The sequence below is a fragment of the Eubalaena glacialis genome, chromosome 5 (genome assembly GCF_028564815.1).
Source record: "Eubalaena glacialis isolate mEubGla1 chromosome 5, mEubGla1.1.hap2.+ XY, whole genome shotgun sequence".
NCBI lineage: Eukaryota > Metazoa > Chordata > Mammalia > Artiodactyla > Balaenidae > Eubalaena > Eubalaena glacialis.
The window spans coordinates 92,894,877-92,920,626 of record NC_083720.1 but is presented as its reverse complement, the minus strand read 5'-3'; the positions used below and the strand labels follow the sequence as shown (position 1 = coordinate 92,920,626).

General features: G+C 35.3%; 1 protein-coding gene across 4 annotated transcripts in view; it reads right to left on the bottom strand.

Annotated features, from left to right (window-relative positions):
* The window catches only part of MTHFD2L (methylenetetrahydrofolate dehydrogenase (NADP+ dependent) 2 like), a 133,104-nt gene that overhangs the window by 51,524 nt on the left and 55,830 nt on the right, over window positions 1-25,750 (bottom strand). For all 4 annotated transcript variants that reach the window (XM_061191469.1, XM_061191471.1, XM_061191470.1 and 1 more), the window contains one exon: window positions 18,845-18,937. In XM_061191469.1, the coding sequence (XP_061047452.1) occupies window positions 18,845-18,937 (93 nt within the window). The remainder of the gene's footprint in view (window positions 1-18,844; window positions 18,938-25,750) is intronic.

Below are 25,750 nucleotides of genomic sequence, written 5' to 3'. Positions count from 1 at the left end.
ATATCATTATTTTGTTAGATTTATTCATAAGCATTTTATTCTTTGTTGGTATTACTGGAAATGAAATTGCTTTCTGATTTTATTTCAGATTGTCCATGCTAATACATAGAAATAAAATTGGTAATGTATATTGATTTTTGTATTCTGCAAAAAAAATATAATAATAATAATGTCCCATGATACTCAAATATAAGGTATTAATTATTTAATCACATAGAAAAAAACTTAATGTCCCTATACATGCTTTTTCAGAAATGTCAAGGACTAGCTAGTCCTGGAGATGAATCAGATAAATTTGAAACTAAATAGGTTTTTCTAAGGTTTAAAATAATTAACACAGGGGCAAAAAATGACTGTGCCTCTATTTACAAAGTTTGCTTCAGTTAAAATCTGGATTTCTCTGCGACTGACTATAGTAGAATGAGGTATTAATGACATCTGGATAGCTCTAGGGGCTTGAGGCAAGAGGAAAGACCTTCAGCAGCAAGGAACATTCAAGACAGAATGGCAAAGGTAGAAAAAAGGAACCCAAATGAGAGCAGGTACAGGTTTTCCTTTCCTATCTCTTTCCCTCATATTCTTGCCCCACTCCTTTCTCTTGGCGCTAATTGAAAACTAGATGACTTCTTTCTACTAAATTAATTTAAAAGCCAAAATTACCCTCAATTTCAGCATCCCTAGGCCTTTCAGTTTCCCATCTGTTTTTATAAGCTTTATTGAGATATAATTTATATCCCATATAGTTTATCCATTTAATTCACATGTCTTTTCATTTCTTCTTTTCTCCCAAGAAGAGTCATTTAATTAGCACGCTTGGTACTTTGCAGGAGACAAGCCATTTCAGCTTAGTACACCACTTCCACGCTCTTCTACGTTAAAAGGTTTACAGTCCCAGAAGACAACATGGACCACAGGCAGAATCTTGCCACAGACTGGGAATGGATCATCTTAATATTTTTTATTTCATTTTATAATTGTGAAATCAGTACATCTTGAAGAATTTACTTGGAGAAATCAGAGAAAGATAAAGAATCAATATTTATCTATCACCTATTAGCCGTTAGCCTGAGGTAACCACTCTTCTCAAGTTGTATTTTTTCATCTTTATTTTCTGTTGTCAATGTGTGTGTGTGTGTGTGTGTGTGTGTGTGTGGTTTTATTTAGATTTCTAGCATGTCTATAACCTAATATAATTATTTTTCAAAATGTAATTTGTCGTAAGAATTCCTTCTTATAGCTACACCATCATTCATTAAATATTCCCATGTTGTTGGATGTTTAGGCTGTTTCCAACTTTTTGCTATGATAAATAAATCTGTGATGGATATCTTTGAATATTTCTCTGAAAGCCTCCTTGTATTGCTCTTTAGGATAAACTCCTGGACGTAGTATTTTGAGACCTAAGATAATGTCTGTTCACAAGCTTATATCTGAAACAAGTTTTAAAGTCTATTTATTTGTGTTTGAAGAAATTTACTCAGGTTTACGATCTCGTCTAATGCCCACAGTAAACTAATGCCATTTTCTAAGTTCTTTTCAAGCCATACAGAGCTTCCACTAAAAAGTCAGAAAATTTATCATAAAGTAGAGGAGGGGGAAACTCCTTCAAGTAGTTTTTTATTCAAAAAAAAGTAAATTTGGGGTGACATCTTAATGACCTAAAAGAACTTATGTTACTCTTAATGTACAAAGAGGAATTCTCATTCATTCTGACATGGTGTATCACATATTTTTATGACTATCCTAAGTGTCCTGTGAAAGATGTATGTTATGTGTCCTTTGTTTTGTGTGTGTGCGTGTTTTACAGAGACAAGGAATCTTCCTGCCTATCTTTAAAATAAGTGTAAGTATGAATTATGAGACACATACAACAGAAACATGATGGAAATACAACTGCCCTTTTTTTGCAACGTAATATGTGATCCCTGATATTGATTTCTATCTTGATTGAAAGGGCACACATTAGGAAGATACTAAGGCAGATTGGCTGCAATCTGCACACTCAGAGAAGAACTATGACTTATTTAAATTTGTTCCAACCACAGTCATAAAGCCCAGACCCATGCATAGTTACTCATTAATGTTCAAGTTTTGTAACAAAGGTAAGTCATTCTAAAATAATCAATTATTAAGTAACCAAATCAGAAATAAATTAGGGAGGAAACGGAGGAAACGCACTTAGGTGAAAGATGGAGAGCCAGAGCCAGAAACATTTCTCTGAATATATACATGGGTGAGAGGAAAGGACTTTCACAGAAACCTGCCTGAGGAGATCTATGGCAACACAGTGATTCCTTCCTTCTCGTTGCTCTCCTTCAGAACCAAAGCCACACCTAAAGCAGGTAGCTAGGTGCACAGTCAGATTCTCCATAGCCTATTTCAAACACCACCTCTGTATAGATTATTACACAAGCGTTGATGTGTGATATTTCATCCCTGATTTTTTTTAAAAAAATAGCTTCCTAAATTTTAATTAGATGTGCGGTGTTATTGCAAAGCCACAACTAGTAATGACTGACTCTAGATCTAATGAAATCATTTCACTTTCTGCCAGTCAACACACATTTGGGAGAGACATTCAGCAATACCACAAATCCGTATGTACCGCAGGAATGATGACTTCACCAAAGAAGGGCTCATACTGCCACCCACACGAGAAAGTAAAGCAATGGTATTTTCTCGTTCTTTCACTGAGGACAGTCATCACCTCTCAGCCATTTCTCTGCCTTCTCCCTACCTTACCTTTGAATTCTGCACCTGTAAGCTCTGAGTCAATGGTGTTGATGCAATGCTATATTAAGCTTTGGGGAAGTGGAACAGCCCTAAACAAGGTGTTAAGGAGAATCTAAGTTTGAATGGATCCTGAAGAGATCATCTGCCCCGATGAAGGCTTTATTCAAGTTTTAGGAAAAAACCTTAAACCAAGATAAGCACCTGACTTCTAAAGAAGGAAGTTTATTCATTTAACAGTGAGTTTTCTAGTTTCCAATGTAAGGTTCTTCACGAGGTACAAGAAATACAATGATAAATAAGACATGGTCCTGGCCACCGGAGGTCACAATGCAGTAGGAGTAACATCAATACTATCCCCTAATGTGGTCACCTTCAGTGCTGTCCCACTTGTAATCCGTACTGTTCTTTACTCATCACATATCTCATCTAGGTCCTCTGTATTGCCATTCTCCTTTTCCTCTGTCACTATCTTGTTACACTTCAAAATTTGCGATGTGATGCTTGAAAGAAGACTTTTCTACTTTAAATAAAGGCACCCACTGTCACCCCATGTTAGCATCATGTATTTAAATTTTACATAATATTAAGGCATATTTTATGCCTTACATGGGTCTTGTTAAACAGCTTTGTTTCAGCTATAAACAATGACTTGATACAGCCTCATATAAAGTAAGGGCTACTAAAAAATTAATAAACTAGAAAGAGGTAAGTCCATTGAAGGCATGGTAAAAAGAAAATGCCTTAAACCTCCTCTTCAGTGTAGTCCAGATAGCATTTATTGGAGTCACTTGTTGAAGTGAGTCATAATATTCAAGGGACATATTCAAAAGGGCACAGAAGCTGTAGAGTAGATTTTAAATCATCCACTGATAAACAGGGAAAATATCATGGCTTCAGGCACCACTCTTTATTCAATATGGATTAGATACCCTAGAACCTATTGGTTTTTAATGCAGAGAGAAAAATTTGGTAACAGGGGGTAGAGGGCTTTTAATCTCTACTAGCATGTAGACTCTGAATGTCATACCCATGTCTGCCTTGACCAGACCCTCCAGAGAGTTGAATAGACAGCATAGGGGTGTAATAATAAATAGAAAAAAATAGACTGGATGACCAGGAAAAAATAGCCTAAATGACCAGGAAAAACTATAGAGCATATCCAAAGTATGTAGAACTTTTGTTTCAGGTCCTAGTTTTTAAAAAATAAGAATGAATTTAAGTCAATAGATGGTTCAAGCAAAAATTAAGCAGCCCAGCCTCAGAAATCAGATGATCAGACCATAAAGAACTGAAAAAATAATTTGTTCTTGTTTTACAAAGCATTAAAATAATTAAATAATAAGCATGAGAAATACATGGTTACTGAAACCAGGCTCTCTGGTGAAAAAAATTATATGAAGATGCAATAGTCTGTGAGAATTGAGGCTGGAAAAAGCAAGTCAACTGGGAAACCTAGCCAAGCCATATAATGGAAATCAAATGCATTGAAGGATAAAGGATGATCATGACAAGTCCACTAGGCACATACCAGAAACACAAGCTCAAACAGAAAATACAAGCTGTGAGAAACATTTATTAATGATGCTTAAGTTTATATGTGGAAAAATTCAACATTTATGAAGTTAAGACAATCATTCTATTTTTAGAGCATAACTTTGCCTCTACTATATGGTGTATTTTGTTTTCCCAAAGATGTTTTCTCATGTCACTCAAAAAGTACTTTCAAAGATGACAAAGAGTGGAGTTACAAGGGAACATCAAGTATGAAACAGCAAAGCTTCAGAAAAAAAAACCACAATATTTTTCTTACACAATTATTCAAAATGAATGCTGCAGCAAGAATAGGCCATCCTTCATTAGCACTCGTTATGCAGAGGCAAAAAGGAAACATATGGAACTTATACTAACCAATAAGCGTCAGACATGACAGGACTGCTCAATCCACACAGCTTCGTTCTTAAAAAAGCTATTTAACAACACTCATGTAAGGCATAAAATATACCTTAATATTATGTAAAATTTAAGTACATCATGCTTACATGGGACAATATTGGGTATCTTTATTTAAAGTAGAAAAGTCCTCTCAAGCACCACATTGTGAATTTTGAAGTGTAACAAAATAATAAAAGAGGAAGCGAATGGCACCGATTGTATAAACAATTGTTTTGTATAAACAAACTCACTCTCATGGTTTTATCCATGCCTCAGTGTCCGGTACCATTGAGGCTAATGACTTCCAAACCTATCACTCCAGATTAGAGCTTTCTCCCTCACCCCAAATCCACATATCTCAATCCTCTACTGGACTTCTCCACCTGAATATACCATGAGTGTTTCAAATATAACAAGTTCAAATGGGATTCATCATCACCTCCCACCCTCTCATCTTCTTCCCCCACCCCCAAACCTTGCTTCCTTTCTGTATGCTCTTCCTTGTTACTGGTAACACCATATGCCCAGGATCCAAAGCCAGAAAATCTTTCTAGTCTACTTTCTGTTTCTCTGTTTGATTTTCAACTATTCCTGTATTAGTTTAGAACCACATCAATGCTACTTCCAGTCTCATCCTTGCCCAGGGGCTACCAGAGTAACCATTCTAAAATTTAAATATTATCATGTTATTCCAATGCTTATAACTATTTAAAGGTTACCCATAACCTACAGGATAAAATCCAAATCTTTTCATTTATTTGCTGTCTGGTCCTTCCCAGATGCTCAATTTCATTTTTCACCACTCGCAGACAGGCATCTATCATTTTGAAATAGTTAAAATTTTTTTGATATATGCATAGTGTTTTATAGCTTTAATCTACCAAAAGTCCTCTTCCCTTTCATTCTTCCCAGGGAGTTTCTGTTCATTCTGTGGGATGGGACCCACTCAATCATTTCATCTTCAGAGTCAGTAAAACACAGCTGTCACTACTCCTCAGTGGCTCTTTATCTCTGTCTCTCTCTTTGTCTCTGTGTGTCTCTGTCTTTCTGTCTCTGTGTGTCTCTGTCTCTCTCTCTCTTCTCTCTGTATTGTCTCTCTTTCTCTCTGTTTCTCTCTTCCTAGATGATAGATAGCCAGACATACACATATCTACACACACATACCTCTAATACTATGTCAGTGAACTGTATTACCCTAATTTGTTTGTACTTCTTTCTCCTCTGCTAGGCTCTGAATTCCCCAAGAGCTGAAACTATAATTTATGTATCTTTGTTTTCCAGAACCTGATGTAGGCCCTAATATATGTAGTGGCAAAATTAGTATCTGTTCAAAAAATGAATGAACCCAAGGAAATGTGTACAGACTTCTACACTACAGCACTGTTTATAATAGCAATACATTGGAAATAACATTCATATCCATCAACAGAAAATGGATACTTAGTCAACTGAGTATTATACAACTAGTGCTACATGTATTTACATGAGCAAATCTCCAAAACGTAATGCTAATCAGAACAAGTTGCAGAAATGTACAGCATGTAGAATTGAAAACATACATAATATTCAGATCTAACAAATCTGGTTGATGGTTGTATAGGTGTTAACATTGTTTTCTTGCTATTTTTATGCATATTTTAAATATTTCACAATATAAACTTCTTAAAGACTTGGCCATAAAAACATAACAGAGTAATAATAACAATGGCCAGAGACATTTCTTGAAAGGGCCTTTCCCCTTTGTGATATACATATATGTAACCAAGTAAAATTAAGTATAAACAACATATCATTTAACAATATAAAACATGGTTCAAAGGAAATCTGTATTTTTTCATAATAAAGAAAGGTCTTTGATTTAATTGCTCTTTACCGAAGAAGTTCTTTCGGATACTGCTATGGACACTTGCTTTATTCATGAAAATTAGGAAGTATATATACGTGTAAGAAAAGAATCTCCAAAGAAGAAAAATCAGTCTCTGCTTATCATGTACTGATACCATCAAATGAAAACACTTGGAGTTGAAAGATTGCATAAGTCCATGCAATTATAACAAGCTGAAATATATATATATATATATGGGTCTCAAGTAAATGAAGAAAAAGAAATTAAGCCTTGGGATGCTTCCAGATGCTCATTCTGGGCGGAATGTTTTTGCTTAGGATAACATGGGTCAAGGAAAAATATAAGAGTAAAAGTTTATATACACCTTTCACAGCATATATATCAAGGTACCAGCAACTTAACTAAGCCCTTTAGTGCTAGATGATAAATTTTTGTATATTTTCATTTAAAGCATACTGTAGTATTAGTCATAGAGTCATAACATGACAAACTGAAGGGAAGAGAAACTACATTCATTTAGTACCAATCATGTGCTAGACACTTAATTCTTATAGCAGACTGTACCACTGGTATTATTACCTCCATTTTATAATAGTTGAAAATGAAGTCCAGAGAGTTAAATCTGATTTTTAAGGTTAAAACTGAAATTGAACCCAGATCCTCCTTACTCTAAAGGCAAGCTTCTTCTACTACAATACCCTGCCTCATATTCTAGTCCCTTTCTCTTTACCCCACAGAATACCATCTTCTTGTATGTGTATCCCTAAAGCCTCATAGTGTACCTATTTGTAATAATAACAGGCCTAGAGAATGGGTTACAAATGATACTCATATATCAACTTTGTATATGTTAAAACTGTTTAATTATACACATGTAAGGCATGAAATATTATATATACATATATGAATACTATATACACATATACAGCTTTTGTTATACACAAAGGTTTAAATGTTAATTTTGGTTTTGAGAATACAAGTAACTATTCATAAGCAAAGAAAAATCTTAACACCAATATAATAAATATTAAAGGTCCCTTTTGCAAATAATCTTAGGTATTTACAAAGATGATTACAGTTGTTTAGTGCAATATTCATAATAGTAAAAAACCTGGAACAATCTAAAAGTCCAACAATCAAGAACTGAATAAATAAATTACAGTATGCTCATCATATAGAATACTATGGAGTCATTAGAAATCATGTTTTGGGGACTTCCCTGGTGGTGCAGTGGTTAAGAATCTGCCTGCCAATGCAGGGGACATGGGTTTGAGCCCTCGTCCAGGAAGATCCCACATGCCGAGGAGCAGCTAAGCCCGTGCGCCACAACTACTGAGCCTGTGCTCTAGAGCCCGTGAGCCATAACTACTGAGCCCGCGTGCCTAGAGCCCATGCTCCGCCACAAGACAAGCCACCACAATGAGAAGCCAGCGCACCACAATGAAGAGTAGCCTCTGCTCGCCGCAACTAGAGAAAACCCGTTCGCAGCAACGAAGACCCAACGCAGCCAAAAAGAAAGAAAGAAAGAAAGAAATCATGTTTTAGAATAATGCATTTTATGAGAAACACAGTGTAGAGACCTAAAATACAAACTGTACACACCAGGTGAAAGAACTATTGTAAATATTTAGATTTCCATACGAATACAAAATAGCGGAAGGCCAAACAGCAAATTGTTAGCTGTGGTTGGCTTTGGCTGGGATTATGGGTCTTTCCCCTCTTATTGTCCATGTTTCCTAGGTTTTTACCTTAGGGATATATTACTGACATCAAGGAAAAAAATCAATAAGCAAGCGTCCTCTTATACATTGATGAAGCTTACTCATTGTAGACCAGGGAGGCTTCGCCTAAGGCTTCGCCTTCCTCATTTGGGGATGGATTGTGGGGACTGGAGTGGGGACGGGGAGGAGGTAGAAAGAGAGAGAGGGAGACTGGGAGGGTGGGTAAAGGTCTGAGATAACAAATCCCTTAGCCGAAGCGCCTCCACCTCCCCCAGCTCCTTGCAAAGTCAGACTTCCAAAAGAGAGAGAGGCAACAAGGGACTCATCCAGGGACAACAGAGTACACAGCTATGAGCAAAGGCTCATGGCATCATGAGACGCCACAAATCTTAAGTGAAAATAAAGCTTTTATGAAGTTGGTCTCATGCATAAGTCACATCTTAGATTAATTTATTTACATTTATGATGACTAGTAAACTTTGATACTATGTTAGTATCAAAAGTAACCAAAAAGTATATTGATTTAGTTATATAAAAGTTATAGCTTAATAATCAACTGATTTATTATTTCTAAATTATTGTTCAGATATATATATGTAATGGCCTGAGAAGGACTAGCATATAAAAATTAGCATATAACATTTATTGAGTATTTGTAATTTGCGAGTCACTGTGCTATGTTCTTTACACAGACTGGCTGGCTTAACAACACTATTGTTAGAGGTTATCATATTTTTCACACTGAAGAGATTGAGGCTCAGAGAGATGGGATAACTTGACAAGGTTATACGATTAGCAAGTGGCAAAACTGGGAGTTAAATTCTGGAATTCTTACTCTAGCAAGGCCTGTGCTTTCACACTACTCTATACCATTGAAAATAATTGACAAAACTAAGATAAACGACAAATTTGGGAAGGCAGGAAGGAATTCTAAATGGAGAAGCAGAGGCTAAAGGTGAGAAGATGGAGAATGAGAAATAGGATATGGGAGGAACAATAGCTTTAGTGAGACCATGAAGTGTGCTGGCATCTACTCAGGAAGCACCCAGGGCTGTCAGTGAGCAAGTTCCACTCCCGAGTTGCATGAGCTGCCTATGGTGGAGTTGAGTATTTCCACGCCCCACCCCTTGAAACTTCTCAGTGTCCTGGCATCCTGAAAATTACTAACCTGGCTCCAAGAGGAGGAAATTTAACAGAGGGAAAACTCCGAGTAGGATGATGTGTAATGGGAGTGTGTCTAAAGCTTGATAATATGATGGGAGAAGCAGTGAAAAGAAGTTGGTTGGTCACCTTGCATTTTATGACGAGTAAGTATGAATATTCCAAATTACTGAATTACCCATTTATCCTGTTTTATATTACAATGTCTATCATTAAAAGTGTTGCAATAGAGACGCTTCAGTTACGATTGTGAAGGTTCATTCATCATGCTGGTGGGGAGGGCTTAGTGGACAAAACATCAGCTATCACTAACTATGACATTCTGCATTCAGAAGTTAATATGCTAGTGGCATTGACTCAGCAGCTTATCTTCTGAATGAAGCCAATTCCACAGAGTTTACTCAGATGGGTGGAGGGTCCTTTGGACAATGTCTGGGAAAAAAGTGCCTATCCTGCCTGGATAATCAAGATTCCTAGAAGTTTTACAAACTGAAGATTTCCCCCAGTTTCCTGGAAGCATGAGATATAGGCCAACCAAAGGTCTTCTACCACACCCTCAGAATTGGTGCCTTATTCTGGCTAGTTTCCCCTGCTTTATCACTAGCCTTACACAAAGCCAATTTAGCCTTCCCCTAAACTACTTCCATTCAACTGTTTAATACTCTTACTATATTTTATTTCATTTTTTAAATTTTTATTTTATATTGGAGTATAGTTGATTTACAATGTTGTGTTAGTTCCAGGTGTACAGCAAAGTGATTCAGTTATATATATATATATATATATATATATATATATATATATATATATTCTTTTTCAGATTCTTTTCCCATATAGGTTATTACAGAGTATTGAGTAGAGTTCTCTGTGCTATACAGTAGGTCCTTGTTGATTACCTATTTTATATATAGTAGTGTGTATATGTTAATTCCAACCTCCTAATTTATCCCTCCCCCCCACCTTTCCCCTTTCTTACTATATTTTAGATGTCTATAATAGTCTCTTTACTTTCTTCATCCTGCTCATAATTTCTTAATCTTAATCTTTCAAATCAAATCAGCCCATTCATCCACTTAATGATAAGAATTATTCGTTTATAAATAAATCTTTCACTTTTATGGCTTTATCAATTTACTTTACAATGACAAAGTAGGTATGCTTAGTAGTCATAAAAATAATGCTATCACTAAGTGAATCAACCAATACCTCAGACGAATGATTCCATCTTTATAAAATTATTCTTAAAAATTTATCATCTAAGTTTATATCAATTTGAAGAAATCCTTGCTCCAGTTGTAATCTCAAAATGAATACAGCACACATTTATTGAGTACCCACTGTGTGTCAGACATTGTTCTAAGCACTTGGCTTAGAAAAAAAGCTAAAACAAAACAAAACAAAACAAAACAAACAGTCCTGTTCCTGCTGTAATCTAGTGAAGGTGACCGACAACCATAAACAGGTGTTAAGTGCTATAACCATGATACAGGAAAATGTCCTAGAAACAGATTCATGCTCTCTGTGAACTCAGAGGTAGCTATAACTAGAGACTTGAAGCTCCTTATTTCTAAATACAGTTTGACAATCTGATTTTCAGATTCAAGCTTCTAAATTTGCCCAATTTTTGATTTTTGAAAGTAGATGCTTAAAAAGTAAGTGATACACAGTTAAATCTATAAGCATAGGACTATGGGAATTTGAGAAACTGAAGGGGTGAGATTAATATTAATATAAGTTAATTTTATTAATGCCCCAGGATCTTCACACAATGATTTCCTCTTTTACATTTTTCTTTTTCAAGCCCATTCTGAGATTTCGTCATTACATTCTGTACTGTCATCTATCAGATATCATTAATCTTTCTGATACATTACGCACTGCTCCGCCTTCTACTCTTCCTGACTTCTAGATGGGACTGCTTCCTTATATGCTGACATCCTAGTTATGACAATGATCCAGCCCTCCCTGTTCCAGCTACCTCCGTCATTAGATCGCTATCTCCTTCTTTAATACCCACTGCTAATTGTATTTGTTATTTCCCACACATAATGCACGATGTGATCATTTTAGTAATATTTCATTCCTATTGTCCGGTTATATAGAATTTCTTTTTTACATTAACTCCTGCTTTCTATATAATTTCACTGTAATTTACCTTTACGTATTTTACCCTTAAATTCTCCAGGTGATTACTAAGGAAGTGGAAATGTAGCAATCTTTAGTTATTTCTTATAAATTCTCAATTTTCTACCCTGAAATTTCCCATTATCCAAATATGTATTTCTTCAGCATGACTGCAGGGCTTTGTGCAGGGCTGTCTTCCAGCATTCAGAATACCTTTGTATCTAGTTAGAGGCATTAGAGCTAGAATACAAGACGGGAGTAAGACCTGTTTGCACTGCATTCGTTCAAAATGTCTTCCAGGTCAGGATTAGTATGGTGTGAGGCCAACTGGCTGTCTGAAGTAGCTACACACCTGACTGGCGCACTCTGGTGGTAACAGGATACTCTGAGCAGGATGGCTGCTGTACAGAGCCTCCATGCTGTCTCTACCCCTAGGGGCCTGAGTACCTCCTGACTCATTTTCTGTTCATTTTATATAGGCTTGGTCCTTCCTTTCCCTTCTTGTCCTTTATTTTCCTTTTTCTTTCCCTGTCTTATTTTTAACACCTTGTACTCAGTGCTGATTTAGGCCTTTACAAAGGAGCATACAGTGAGTCTACAGGAGGAACTCAAGGATGATGATAGTATTCGCATTCATACTTGGGACCTAAGGTTTGATTTAGTCACAAAAAAATGTCATTGGTTCTTGAAAGAGGATTTTAATCACCTATTTGTCATTTCTTGTCAAAGAAAATAACATGAGCATGAATGTACACTGAGGGATTTTTCCCCACTAAAAGAAAATATTCATTCAATGTTATAATTGATAAATGGGAACTAAGGTCAATTGTGAAATAGTCTTTACAAGTTGGTAACACTGAAGTCAAGTAGCACCTTTTAAAGACAGTGTAAATTTCATTCTGTCTAAAGTTAGAGAAAAACAAGGATGACCACTCACATTCCTCTCTACTCACCAAATCCTGAGACTGGTGTGTGAATCCAAGTGTTTCTAAAAAGAAGCCAGCAGAGGGCAGACAGCAGAAGCAAGAAGAACTACAATCCTGCAGCCTGTGGAACAAAAACCACATTCACAGAAAGATAGACAAGATGAAAAGGCAGAGGGCTATGTATCAGATGAAGGAACAAGATAAAACCCCAGAAAAACAACTAAATGAAATGGACATAGGCAATCTTCCAGAAAAAAGAATTCAGAATAACGATAGTGAAGATGAACCAGCACTCCGGAAAAAGAATGGAGGCAAAGATCGAGAAGATGCAAGAAATGTTTAAAAAAGATCTAGAAGAATTAAAGAACAAACAGAGATGAACAATACAATAACTGAAATGAAAACTACACTAGAAGGAATCAATAGCAGAATAACTGAGGCAGAAGAACGGATAAGTCACCTGGAACACAGAATGGCAGAATTCACTGCTGAGGAACAGAATAAAGAAAAAAGAATGAGAAGAAATGAAGACGGCCTAAGAGACCTCTGGGACAACATTAAATGCAACAACATTCACATTATAGGGGTCCCAGAAGGAGAAGAGACAGAGGAAGGACCCGAGAAAATATTTGAAGAGATTATAGTCAAAAACTTCCCTAATATGGGAAAGGAAAGAGCCACCCAAGTCCAGGAAGCACAGAGAGTCCCATACAGGATAAACCCAAGGAGAAACATGCTGAGACACATAGTAATCAAACTGGCAAAAATTAAAGACAAAGAAAAATTATTGAAAGCAGCAAGGGAAAGATGAAAAATAACATATAAGGGAACTCCCATAAGGTTAACAGCTGATTTCTCATAAGAAACTCTACAAGCCAGAAGGGAGTGGCATGATATACTTAAAGTGATGAAAGGGAAGAACCTACAACCAAGATTACTCTACCCAGCAAGGATCTCATTCACATTCGATGGAGAAATCAAAAGCTTTAGAGACAAGCAAAACCTAAGAGAATTCAGCACCACCAAACCAGCTCTACAACAAATGCTAAAGGAACTTCTCTAAGTGGGAAACACAAGACAAGAAAAGGACCTACAAAAACAAACCCAAGACAATTAAGAAAATGGTCATAGGAACATACATATCGATAATTACCTTAAACGTGAATGGATTAAATGCTGCAACCAAAAGACAAGGCTCGCTGAATGGATACAAAAACAAGACCCATATATATGTTGTCTACAAGAGACCCACTTCAGACCTAGGGACACATACAGACTGAAAGTGAGGGGATGGAAAAAGATATTCCATACAAATGGAAATCAAAAGAAAGCTGGAGTAGCAATACTCATATCAGATAAAACAGACTTTCAAATAAAGAATGTTACAAGAGACAAGGAAGGACACTACATAATGATCAAGGGATCAATCCAAGAAGAAGATATAACAATTATAAATATATATGCACCCAAAATAGGAGCACCTCAACACATAAGGCAACTGCTAACAGCTCTAAAAGAGGAAATCAACAGTAACACAATAATAGTGGGGGACTTTAACACCTCACTTACACCAATGGACAGATCATCCAAACAGAAAATTAATAAGGAAACACAAGCTTTAAATGACACAATAGACCAGATAGATTTAATTGATATTTATAGGACATTCCATCCAAAAACAGCAGATTACACTTTCTCTCAAGTGCACACGGAACATTCTCCAGGATAGATCACATCTTGGGTCACAAATCAAGCGTCAGTAAATTTAAGAAAATTGAAATCATATCAAGCATCTTTTCTGACCACTACGCTATGAGATTAGAAATGAATTACACGGAAAAAAACGTAAAAAACACAAACACATGGAGGCTAAACAATACATTACTAAATAACCAAGAGATCACTAAAGAAATCAAACAGGAAATCAAAAAATACCTAGAGACAAATGACAATGAAAACACGACGATTCAAAACCTATGGGATGCAGCAAAAGCAGTTCTAAGAGGGAAGTTTATAACTATACAAGCCTACCTCAAGAAACAAGAAAAATCTCAATAAACAATCTAACGTTACACCTAAAGGATCTAGAGAAAGAAGAACAAACAAAATCCAAAGTTAGCAGAAGGAAAGAAATCATAAAGATCAGAGCAGAAATAAATGAACTACATACAAAGAAAACAATAGCAAAGATCAATAAAACTAAAAGCTGGTTCTTTGAGAAGATAAACAAAATTGATAAACCATTAGCCAGACTCATCAAGAAAAAGAGGGAGAGGACTCAAATCAATAAAATTAGAAATGAAAAAGGAGAAGTTACAACAGACACCGCAGAAATACAAAGCATCCTAAGAGACTACTACAAGCACTCTATGGAAATAAAATGGACAACCTGGAAGAAATGGACAAATTCTTAGAATGGTATAACCTTCCAAGACTGATCCAGGAAGAAATAGAAAATATGAACAGACCAATCACAAGTAATGAAATTGAAACTGTGATTAAAAATCTTCCAACAAACAAAAGTCCAGGACCAGATGGCTACACAGGTGAATTCTATCAGAAATGTAGAGAAGAGCTAACACCCTTCCTTCTCAAACTCTTACAAACAATTGCAGAGGAAGGAACACTCCCAAACTCATTCTATGAGGCCACCATCACCCTGATACCAAAACCAGACAAAGATACTACAAAAAAAGAAAATTACAGACCAATATAACTGATGAATATAGATGCAAAAATCCTAAACAAAATACTAGCAAACAGAATCCAACAACACATTAAGAGGATCATACACCATGATCAAGTGGGATTTATCCCAGGGATGCAAGGATTCTTCAATATATGCAAATCAATCAATGTGATACACCATATTAACAAATTGAAGGAGAAAAACCATAGGATCATCTCAATAGATGCAGAAAAAGCTTTTGACAAAATTCAACACCCATTTATGATAAAAACTCTCCAGAAAGTGGGGATAGAGGGAACCTACCTCAACATAATAAAGGCCATATATGACAAGCCCACAGCAAACATCATTCTCAATGGTGAAAAACTGAAAGCATTTTCTCTAAGATCAGGAAGAAGACAAAGACACTCTCACCACTATTATTCAACATGGTTTTGGACGTCCTAGCCACAGCAATCAGAGAAGGAAAAGAAATTAAAAGGAATACAAATTGGAAAAGAAGAAGTAAAACTGTCACTGGTTGCAGATGACATGATACTATACATAGAGAATCCTAAAAATACCACCAGAAAACTACTAGAGCTAATTAATGAATTTGGTAAAGTTGCAGGATACAAAATTAATGCACAGAAATCTCTTGCATTCCCATACACTAATGATGAAAAATCTGAAAAAGAAATTAAGGAAACACTTCCATTTACCACTGCAACAAAAAGAATAAAATACCTAGGAATAAACCTACCTAGGGAGACAAAAGACCTGTATGCAGAAAACTATAAGGCACTGATGAAAGAAATTAAAGATGATACCAACAGATGGAGAGATATAACATGTTCTTAGACTGGAAGAATCAATATTGTGAAAATGACTATACTACCCAAAGCAATCTACAGATTCAATGCAATCTCTATCAAATTATCAATGGCATTTTTTACGGAACTAGAACAAAAAATCTTAAAATTTGTATGGAGACACAAAAGACCCCGAATAGCCAAAGCAGTCTTGAGGGAAAAAAACGGAGCTGGAGGAATCAGACTCCCTGACTTTGGACTATACTACAAAGCTACAGTAATCAAGACAATATGGTACTGGCACAAAAACACAAACATACATCAATGGAACAAGATAGAAAGCCCAGAGATAAACCCACGCACCTATGGTCAACTAATCTATGACAAAGGAGGCAAGGATATACAATGGAGAAAAGACAGTCTCTTCAATAAGTGGTGCAGGGAAAACTGGATGGCTACATGTAAAAGAATGAAATTAGAACACTCCCTAACACCATACATAAAAATAAACTCAAAATGGATTCGAGACCTAAATGTAAGACTGGACACTATAAAACTCTTAGAGGAAAACATAGGAAGAACACTCTTTGACATAAATCACAGCAAGATCTTTTTTGATCCACCTCCTAGAGTAATGGAAATAAAAACAAAAATAAACAAATGGGACCTAATGAAACTTCAAAGCTTTTGTGAAGCAAAGGAAACCATAAACAAGACGAAAAGACAACCCTCCAAATGGGAGAAAATATTCGCAAATGAATCATCGGACAAAGGATTAATCTCCAAAATATATAAACAGCTCATGCAGCTCAATATTAAAGAAACAAACAACCCAATCCAAAAATGGGCAGAAGACCTAAATAGACATTTCTCCATAGAAGCCATACAGATGGCCAAGAAGCACATGAAAAGCTGCTCAACATCACTAATTATTAGAGAAATGCAAATCAAAACTACAGTGAGGTATCACCTCACACCAGTTAGAAAAGGCATCATCAGAAAGTCTACAAACAACAAATGCTGGGGAGGGTGTGGAGAAAAGGGAACCCTCCTGCACTGTTGGTGGGAATGTAAATTGATACAGCCACTATGGAGAACAGTATGGAGGTTCCTTAAAGAACTAAAAATAGAACTACTGTATGACCCAGCAATCCCACTATTGGGCATACACCCAGAGAAAACCATAATTCAAAAAGTCACATGCACCCCAATGTTCATTGCAGCACTATTTACAATAGCCTGGTCATGGAAGCAACCTAAATGCCCATCAAGAGACGAATGGATGAAGAAGATGTGGTATATATATACAATGGAATATTACTCTGCCCTAAAAAGGAACGAAGTCAGGTCATTTGTAGAGACGTGGATGCATCTAGAGACTGTCATACAGAGTGAAGTAATTCAGAAAGGGAAAAACAAATATCGTATATTAACACATATATGTGGAACCTAGAAAATGGTAAAGATGAACTGGTTTGCAGGGCAGAAATTGAGACACAGACATAGAGAACAAATGTATGGACACCAAGGGGGGAAAGCGGCAGGGGGGTGGGGGTGGTGGTGTGAATTGGGCGATTGGGATTGACATGTATACACTGATGTGTATAAAATGGATGACTAATAAGAAAATAAATAAATAAATAAATAAACATTAAAAAATAATAATACAATAATAATAAATAAATAAATAAATAAAAAGAAGTCAACATAACATTGGGTTTGCCAAAAGTTCGTTAGGCTTTGCCGTAATGAACTTTCTGGCCAACCCAATATTTGTCTTCTGTGAATATATCAGCTGCTGCAGCAGTATTTTACTTAGTGTTGACCTGTGGTCTGAAAAACTGTATTGCCTGTCTAAACATCTGATGTCTTACTTATGTCAACCCAGTTCAAAAATTTGCACTTGATATCCTCTGAATATAATTTCTCAGAAAAACTGGAAATGTGCTTAGCTTTACCAGTTTACTGGTGACTTCTTGAAAAGGGAATATTTCTATTTTTACTCTATGAAGAGGCAAATTACTCCACCTGGAATCATCACATATATATTCTGACTTTCAGAGAAGGGCCTATATTATAATAAAAAGTGAATTAATCTTGGTTGAAACTAATTTAAACTATTATTATTCTCTTCATCAAACTCAATTTCTTCTGGAACTTTTACCCTCCCTTCATAGTTTGTAAATACTCAGCAAATCAAGTGTAAAGCCTAGAAATTACCAATAACATCTAATTGATAAACAAAATGAAAAATGCTCCCATTCAAGTCTTGGATAAAACAAGAAGAGTCACAATTGTCTGCAATGTAGAAATGCTATGTGGCAAGAGTAAAGATAGAAATGACGGGTAGAATTACTTTGTATGTTTGATTATAAAACAAATTAAGGAAAAACCTAGATCCATTAAATAGAAGTGCAATAACTGTTCTCTCTGTTTCTACTCCTGCTCTTCTAGACTCAATTCCCCTTGACACAGTATGAATAATATTTTAAAAACATAAGACAGATCATGTCAATCTCCTGCTCATAGCCACCTTTGGCTTATATGAAAGTCCTTACAGGGTCTACAAGGTCCTATGTGAGCTAGCCCTGGCTACTCTTTCAACAGCATTTCCTATCAGTCTCCCCATAACTTATTCATGTTTAGAACCAATCATGTCTGTCAAAGTAATTGTCAAAGTACACATTTATTCTTGTGCTTAATCTGTCATTCCAAAGGCTGTTTTGGTTTTCCACAATGAAGTGATGAATGCTAACACAGGCATAATGGACCAATATGATGATTGCCAAGAGACAGAATGGAAGTCAGTCCTATATATACCTAAGTCTCCCAAGAAGCTGTTCTTATAGACATGTCAGCAATTAGGGCAGGAATTAGTCTGCTGATGACATTTCACCAAATAACAGCCACTAAAGACTTACCTGCAGCTACTACGATAACATCTGCCAGCAGAGTATGGATCTTCAGTTGTTCTTTGGGAGTATATCTGTGAGCTATTGTCACAGTTGCATCACCTGGAATGCAGAATAACTTCCATTAATGATTACTGAGGTTTGTTTTTTGTTTTTTGTTTTTAATTTGTGAATGCTCCAATTCTAGAGGAGTTCCAGTTACATCCTAAGAACAGGAAAATTGCTTTGAAATTATCAAATCACTTAGCAAGCAAAAGCTAGATAAGGAAATCTAGATGACTCAAAATATTGTACCCCTCAATTGAACAGTGGAAAATCAAATGAGATAAATGAAGGTATGTGCTGACCATAATAGGAGAGTTGTAAGTAGAGTCCTAGAAACCCAGGATTTGAAAGTTCTGTATTGACAGGTCAATACATAGATGCAGGGGATACTCACTGGCTTGATAATATGTAAATATTGAAAACAACAAAATAAGTGCACTAAAAATGGCACAATGTACTGTGGAAGCACAGGTGAGAAATTAATTCTGCCTCATCCTGAGGAGGTGTCAAGGAAGGTTTCCTGAAGGAGTTAATATACATTTTTAGGTCATAAAGTATGAACAAGAGTATACTAATCAGGGAAAGAATAAAAGAGCATTCCAAGCCAAAAGGATAGCAGGAAAAAATGGACCAACTTTGAAATTATATGTTTAGAAAATGATGACGAGGTCTAGGATATAACAGGAAGTATTCATACATGCTTTAATTAAGAGATGTAGGAATAAGAGAGGTTAGCAGTATGAGGGATTCCAGTGCTTAATGTGTGAGCCAAGGAAGGGGAATGAGGGAAAGGCAGTGATGAGGGGAGTCAAAGGAAGGACTTCCAGTAAGAACAGGGCCGTGTGAGACAGTATTGTCTCTCTTCTCCTCTCAGATAACATGCAAATGCTACACAGTTAATGACAACAATAAAAACTGCACAATTTTTAGCAAAACTAGAAGACATATTGTACACAGACTCCAAAAACATGGAGGAGTTACCCAGGATCAGCAGAGTTAGTAGATACCACACAGGGAGAAAGGTAGAAAGAAGTTCAGAGAATAACAAGATAGCCAGCAGTGGCAGATCTCTGGAAATGACTACAAAAATATACTTCCTGAAGGTGAAGGGGTCACATAAAATGCAATATATATCTCTCTTATTTGTAGCAGAAAATGTGGGAATAAGGGCAGAAGAAGCCCTCTTGGACCTAGCATAGTTCACAGTGGGTAGTAACACAAAGACTCAGAGGAGCCATTCAAACAGGAAGTAGTTTGACTCTGTGAAAGTGGTGAAGGAAGAATCTGAAGGCTGCTCAGCATGTCCTCCCCAAACCCTAACAGAAGCACCCTGCAAAGAGAAGATCCAAGAAAACCCAGCTCATTCCATGATAAGTAATTTTAAAAAGGATTTTACACAGCATCAATAAAAGGATACTATATAAGAATCAGCCCAGGGGAATTTTGATTCTAGTGGTAGTTACATGACTGTATGCATTTGTCTAAAGTCATGGAACTATACACCAAAAAAGAGTAAATTTTACTATATGCAAAATTTTAAGTAAATAAAAGGATACATTTTAAAAGTGGCAGACCCAAGGAAAAAAAAACAAAGAAAATTTTTAATTTAACAACAAAGTAATAAACTCAACAGAAAAATGTTGTTATGGAAAAGTTGAACATTATGACCAAACACTATGCCAAACACTTTAAAAATAAGAACTTAGAGTCATACAAAATGGGGAAAAAAGACTTGAGTCCATACAAATTGGACTCATATAAATTGGACATACCTATAATAGTCAACAGTGAGACACATATCAGTAAAGTTGCTGGATTTTAAAGACTAAAAAAAGAATCCTATGAGCAACCAGGCAAAAATTCAGATTTTTACATTCGATTCCAGAAAACAGCAGAGCAATACCTACAAGAAACCCATGTAAAGAAACTGGGAGCAAGGATTTCATATCCAGTCAAATTGTCTTCCAAGATTAAAGTTTGCAAACAATTTTGAAATTGTAAGAACACAGGAAATATTGTTCCCATGAGTTTTTCCAGAGGAATGTGCTAAAAGATGAACTTTAATGAATCAAAATATATCTGAGGAAACTGGCAAAAGGACTATTGGAGTGTTTTGAATATATTTAATAACAAAATTAAGGCAAAAAAGTGTGAGGATTGGCGTGATAGACAAAATGTTAAATGTTATTTGCTCTGATTAGGTAGAATTGGTGCAACTAACAAAATTAGAATAGGAAGGACAAAAATGAGAAAGTTTGCTGATTGCCTTATATTTAATGACTAGAATGAACAGATATAATTTAAAGCTGACCAATCAAATAATAGAAATATGAGAATATTTAAAAGTATAAGGTAAACACACTACAAAGATAATTTTTATTGGCAAATATCAGGTAGGAGACAAAAGAAATGGAATCACAGAAGGAAAAGGAAACATTTTATCATTTCTTCCAATAGAGTATCAATAGATACCACATAAAGAAATAGAGAACTAAGAGTACTGTATAAAGTTATAATTATTAACTTCCTAAATCTTCCTAAATAATAAAACAACTATATACAAAAAAGAAAAAATATAAAAAGAAAACAAAAACCGTAAAAATAACAGAACAGAAGATAATATGACATTTCAGACTGTATATATTTACCATAGTAATAAATATAAATTTTTCTGTTATCTATTAAAAGAATAATATATTAAAATTGACTCACAAAGTAAAGTCTAGTTCTATACTTTATATAAAACACATCTGAAACAAAGCTGTTCAGAAATGTTGAAAATAAAAGGTGGGCAAACATATAACAGGAAAATGACTAATCAAAAAAAAATGATGCTCTTATTATCAAATAAGGAGAAATTCAGCAAATTTATCAAATAGGATAAAAAGGTATACATTATAATGCAAAGGTGTGATTTAAATGAAGACACGACAATGATAAATATATAAGTAACAAATAAAAAAGAAATCAGTTCATAAAGCAGAAATTACAGGAGATACACGGAGAAATAGAAACACATTGAATTTGTTGAATTCAATTAACCTTTCTCAATCCATTACAGATCAAAGGTATAGAAAATATAAGCAACATAATTAATGATATATATCTGACTACAATACATTAAACTCTGAAAGTAGATCATATATTTTCCTTTCAGGTGCCCAAAGAATATATTTTTAATGATGTGACTTTGGCAACAACAAAAAAAGTAATTAATACCAAAAAGTAGATAGCTAGATAAACTATAGATATTTTCTCTGATCACAAATCAATAAAGTTATAAGTATTGACAAAATCAGAAATTGAGAAACCCTTCCATTGGAAAAAAATTTTAATACTATTTTGAACAATCCTTGGGTCAAAAGGAAAACACAAAACAACATTGCAGAATTTCTAGAAACATTTATAATAAAAGTACTACAGATTAGATCCTATCAGATATAAATAAAGCAAAGCTTAGAGGAAAATTCACAGACTTAAATTATTATATAAATAAAATAGAAATTAAAAAATGAGTGAATCAATCATTTAACTTAAAATGTTAGATAAAGAACAATAAAATAAACAAAAGATATTAGAAAAAAATTAATAAACATAAATGTTAAAATGTTTATAATAACTAAGCCTAAAAACTGTAACATTATAAGCAAGGAGAGAATTCAATAAATTAGCCAAGTAAAAATGAATATATAGAAATAAATGTGAAAATTAAAGAAAACCTCAACTAAAATTAGAGTTGAGAGGGCCTGTAGAAGGTGCTCTCACTACTATCACTTTCCATCATTTGCATGCACTCGCCTCTATTTTCATGCCCCGTGGAAGAACTGTACCTTGCTTTACCAAACAAGAGGAAGTCTTCTATTTCAGGAAGGAAGATTTTCCTCGCCCAGCAACAGCCCAGCCAATGAGAAGCCATTGCCACCCTGAACTCTTACTTTCCTCCAGTAAACTTTTGTTTAGAACAGTCCCTCCAAACTACCCCCTTTTCTCTATAAAAGTAACCTCCCCTCCTTTGTTCTCTGGATTTGCCTACGGTCCACCATAGCTTGCATTTCCCAAATTGTAATTCGTCTGGCTATTCCCAAATAAACTCATCTTGTGGGTATGGTAACTGGCTATTTTATTTTTAAAGTTGATATAAATACTATCATATACAACAACATGTAAGAAGGTATAATGAAAGAAAAGACCCCATTATAATAGCAAGACAAAAATAAAATACTCAGAAGTAAACTTAACAAAAAATGTGTAAAATCTATATGGTAAAAGAAAATCTCTAGAACAACACCAAAAGATTTAAGTAAGACTGAGGAACTAGTCATGGTTTTACGACAAACCATATTCTTGAGTAGGATTCAACATCATAAAGATGACAGTTCCCCCTATATTCATTACACATTTAATACAACTACAATAAAAAATGGTATTTTGCTTTTTTCTAGATGAATATAATTTTATTCTAAAGTTAATATGGAAAAATAAAAGAGAAAACCAGGAAATCTTTGAATAGGAGGAACAATGAGAGGGAACTCTTTGTACTTGATACAGCAGTCGTTTTCATTTCAGGTAATGGTACCACCTTCTGCCCAGTTACTTAGAGTAAAAGTCTATGAGTTCCCCTTGTTTTTTCTCTTTCTTTCACTTGCTATAAACAATCAACAAATGTAGAGTATATGTTTAGAACCATCCCAAGCCACCAAAATTATGAAGCATCCCATCTCTATCTTAATACAGTTCTCCTATATTTAGAAGGTTCCCCTTATACATTCATTAGCAGCCCACTCAAGCATTCTCTTGTTCCAAATGAGAGCCTCCCAAATCCCTGCAAAAACCAAAATTGAAACCAAAACCTCCCACTTCATCATTACTGATGACTTCATCAAGGAACTGAGCGATACATAATCCAGTGAATTATATACACATATAATTAACAATCTGTAAAGCTTCAAGCAAAAGAAAAAATATTGAGATGAATTTCAATCAGCATGGAAAGATCTTTTAGATAACTCCACTCCTTCAATAATAATATCTAGTTAAATTGTTTTTACTCCTAAGTGAGTTTGGCTAGGAATACCCATGGCAATATCAAAGTCTTATTTAGACTTGACGGATCAGTTTCTGACTATTGTGCTATCAAACAATGGGAAGGTTTTTAGCCTGCTATTCATTAAACTGGATGATGATAGCAAAAGAGAGTTGAACCAAGGGAGTTAAGAGCAAATGTGTTCAAATAATGCCTCAGACACTTCTGCCTTTGCCCCTTGATACCTGTTCCTGGTTCTGAGAACTAGATATCCTAACTATACTCTTATTTAACCTGTCTTACTTGGCGTTGTGAAAATTCTTGTCATTTCTCTTTTCAATTCTGGTTACAATTACTTTTGTTCAATGAATCCTATGGCTTGCTGCACCTAGTCGTTTCTAGCGCCTCAAATTTTTCCCTAGGGTAATCAGAACCAACAGGTTACAGCAGCTACTCCATAAAATGATGCATATTTCTGACACTCAGATGACTTTTTCCCTCACTCAGTTTTATCCTTATATTGTGAGTATGATAAGAGCCTGGGCTCAGGCTTAATTTTTCTATCACACAAACCCAGATAAAAATGCTTTGTGACCACCTACAGGGGTGGGATAGGGAGGATGGGAGGGAGACACAAGAGGAAGGAGATATAGGGATATATGTATATGTATAGCTGATTCACTTTGTTATAAAGCAGAAACTAACACACCATTGTAAAGCAATTATACTCTGATAAAGATGTTAAAAAAAATGTTTTATAAGAAGTATTAAACAACTTCATTGTGCCCAGTGCTTTACATCATGTTTGTAAGACATAATAAGAATAAAAGACTTAGAACCTATCTCCCAGAATCATAGAGTTCTGTTAGAACTTAATAATTAGCTGCTGGGCAAGATATGCTTCTCACTATATAAAAGTCCACAGTCAATCAAGACTTGTTCACTGGGAGCCACCTGCGCAGTTTTCTAGGCTATCATTACCTCTGCAATTTATGCAAAATTGCAGATTGTAGCAAACAGTTGTTGGCAATTAAAATTTGAGGAAATTAATATTTTCTATTTAAAAATGCTAAGACAAACAACACAATATGATTCATTTTAGAGTATCATTTTTTTGTTAAAATTACCTAAATGAGGAATTTACTTTTGTCAGACATTTCCAGCCATTCCCTACATTCATTTATTCGACAATCAAGAAATAATCCCAGGACCATGCCAAGTGATGGAGTTACACAATTCTCTCCTCTCATATGGAAAACAGATCTGTGAATCAGAATTATAATACAGTGTGATAATTCCACACTAAAAGGAGGTATAAGTTACAGTGTTGGCACAGAGAACCATTGTCTACTCTAGCTAAGAACAGCACAGGGGCACTTAAAGGTCTAAGAGAGAGATTCTTGATGTGAGTAGGAATTTGGTTTGCTTCTGCTTCAATTCCCTTATGCTTTTCCTATCCTTTCCAACTGATAAATCATTTTCTATAAAAATAATTATAGGCATATTATTTCACCCAAACTGTTAGAAAGTTCTTTCTTACAAGAGCTAAAGTCTCCCTTTTTGAAAATTTTACCAGGATCCTAGATCTATCTTCCACAGCAACGCAGGACAAGTCTCATCTTCCTTTTCCATGAGGCAAATCTTCAAATACATACTTGCTTGTGCCTGTATCAGCAGATGAAGCCAAATGGCAAATCCAACAGGAGCTAGAATCTCACATGTAGGGTTTTGCTTTGTCACTTTTTAAGGGAAAAATGAGTCATTCCCAATATATTAACTCATACCATGGTCTGTTTTAAAGGGAAAATCACCAGGGAAATCGCAAGAAGGAAAACTCAGTATTTGTC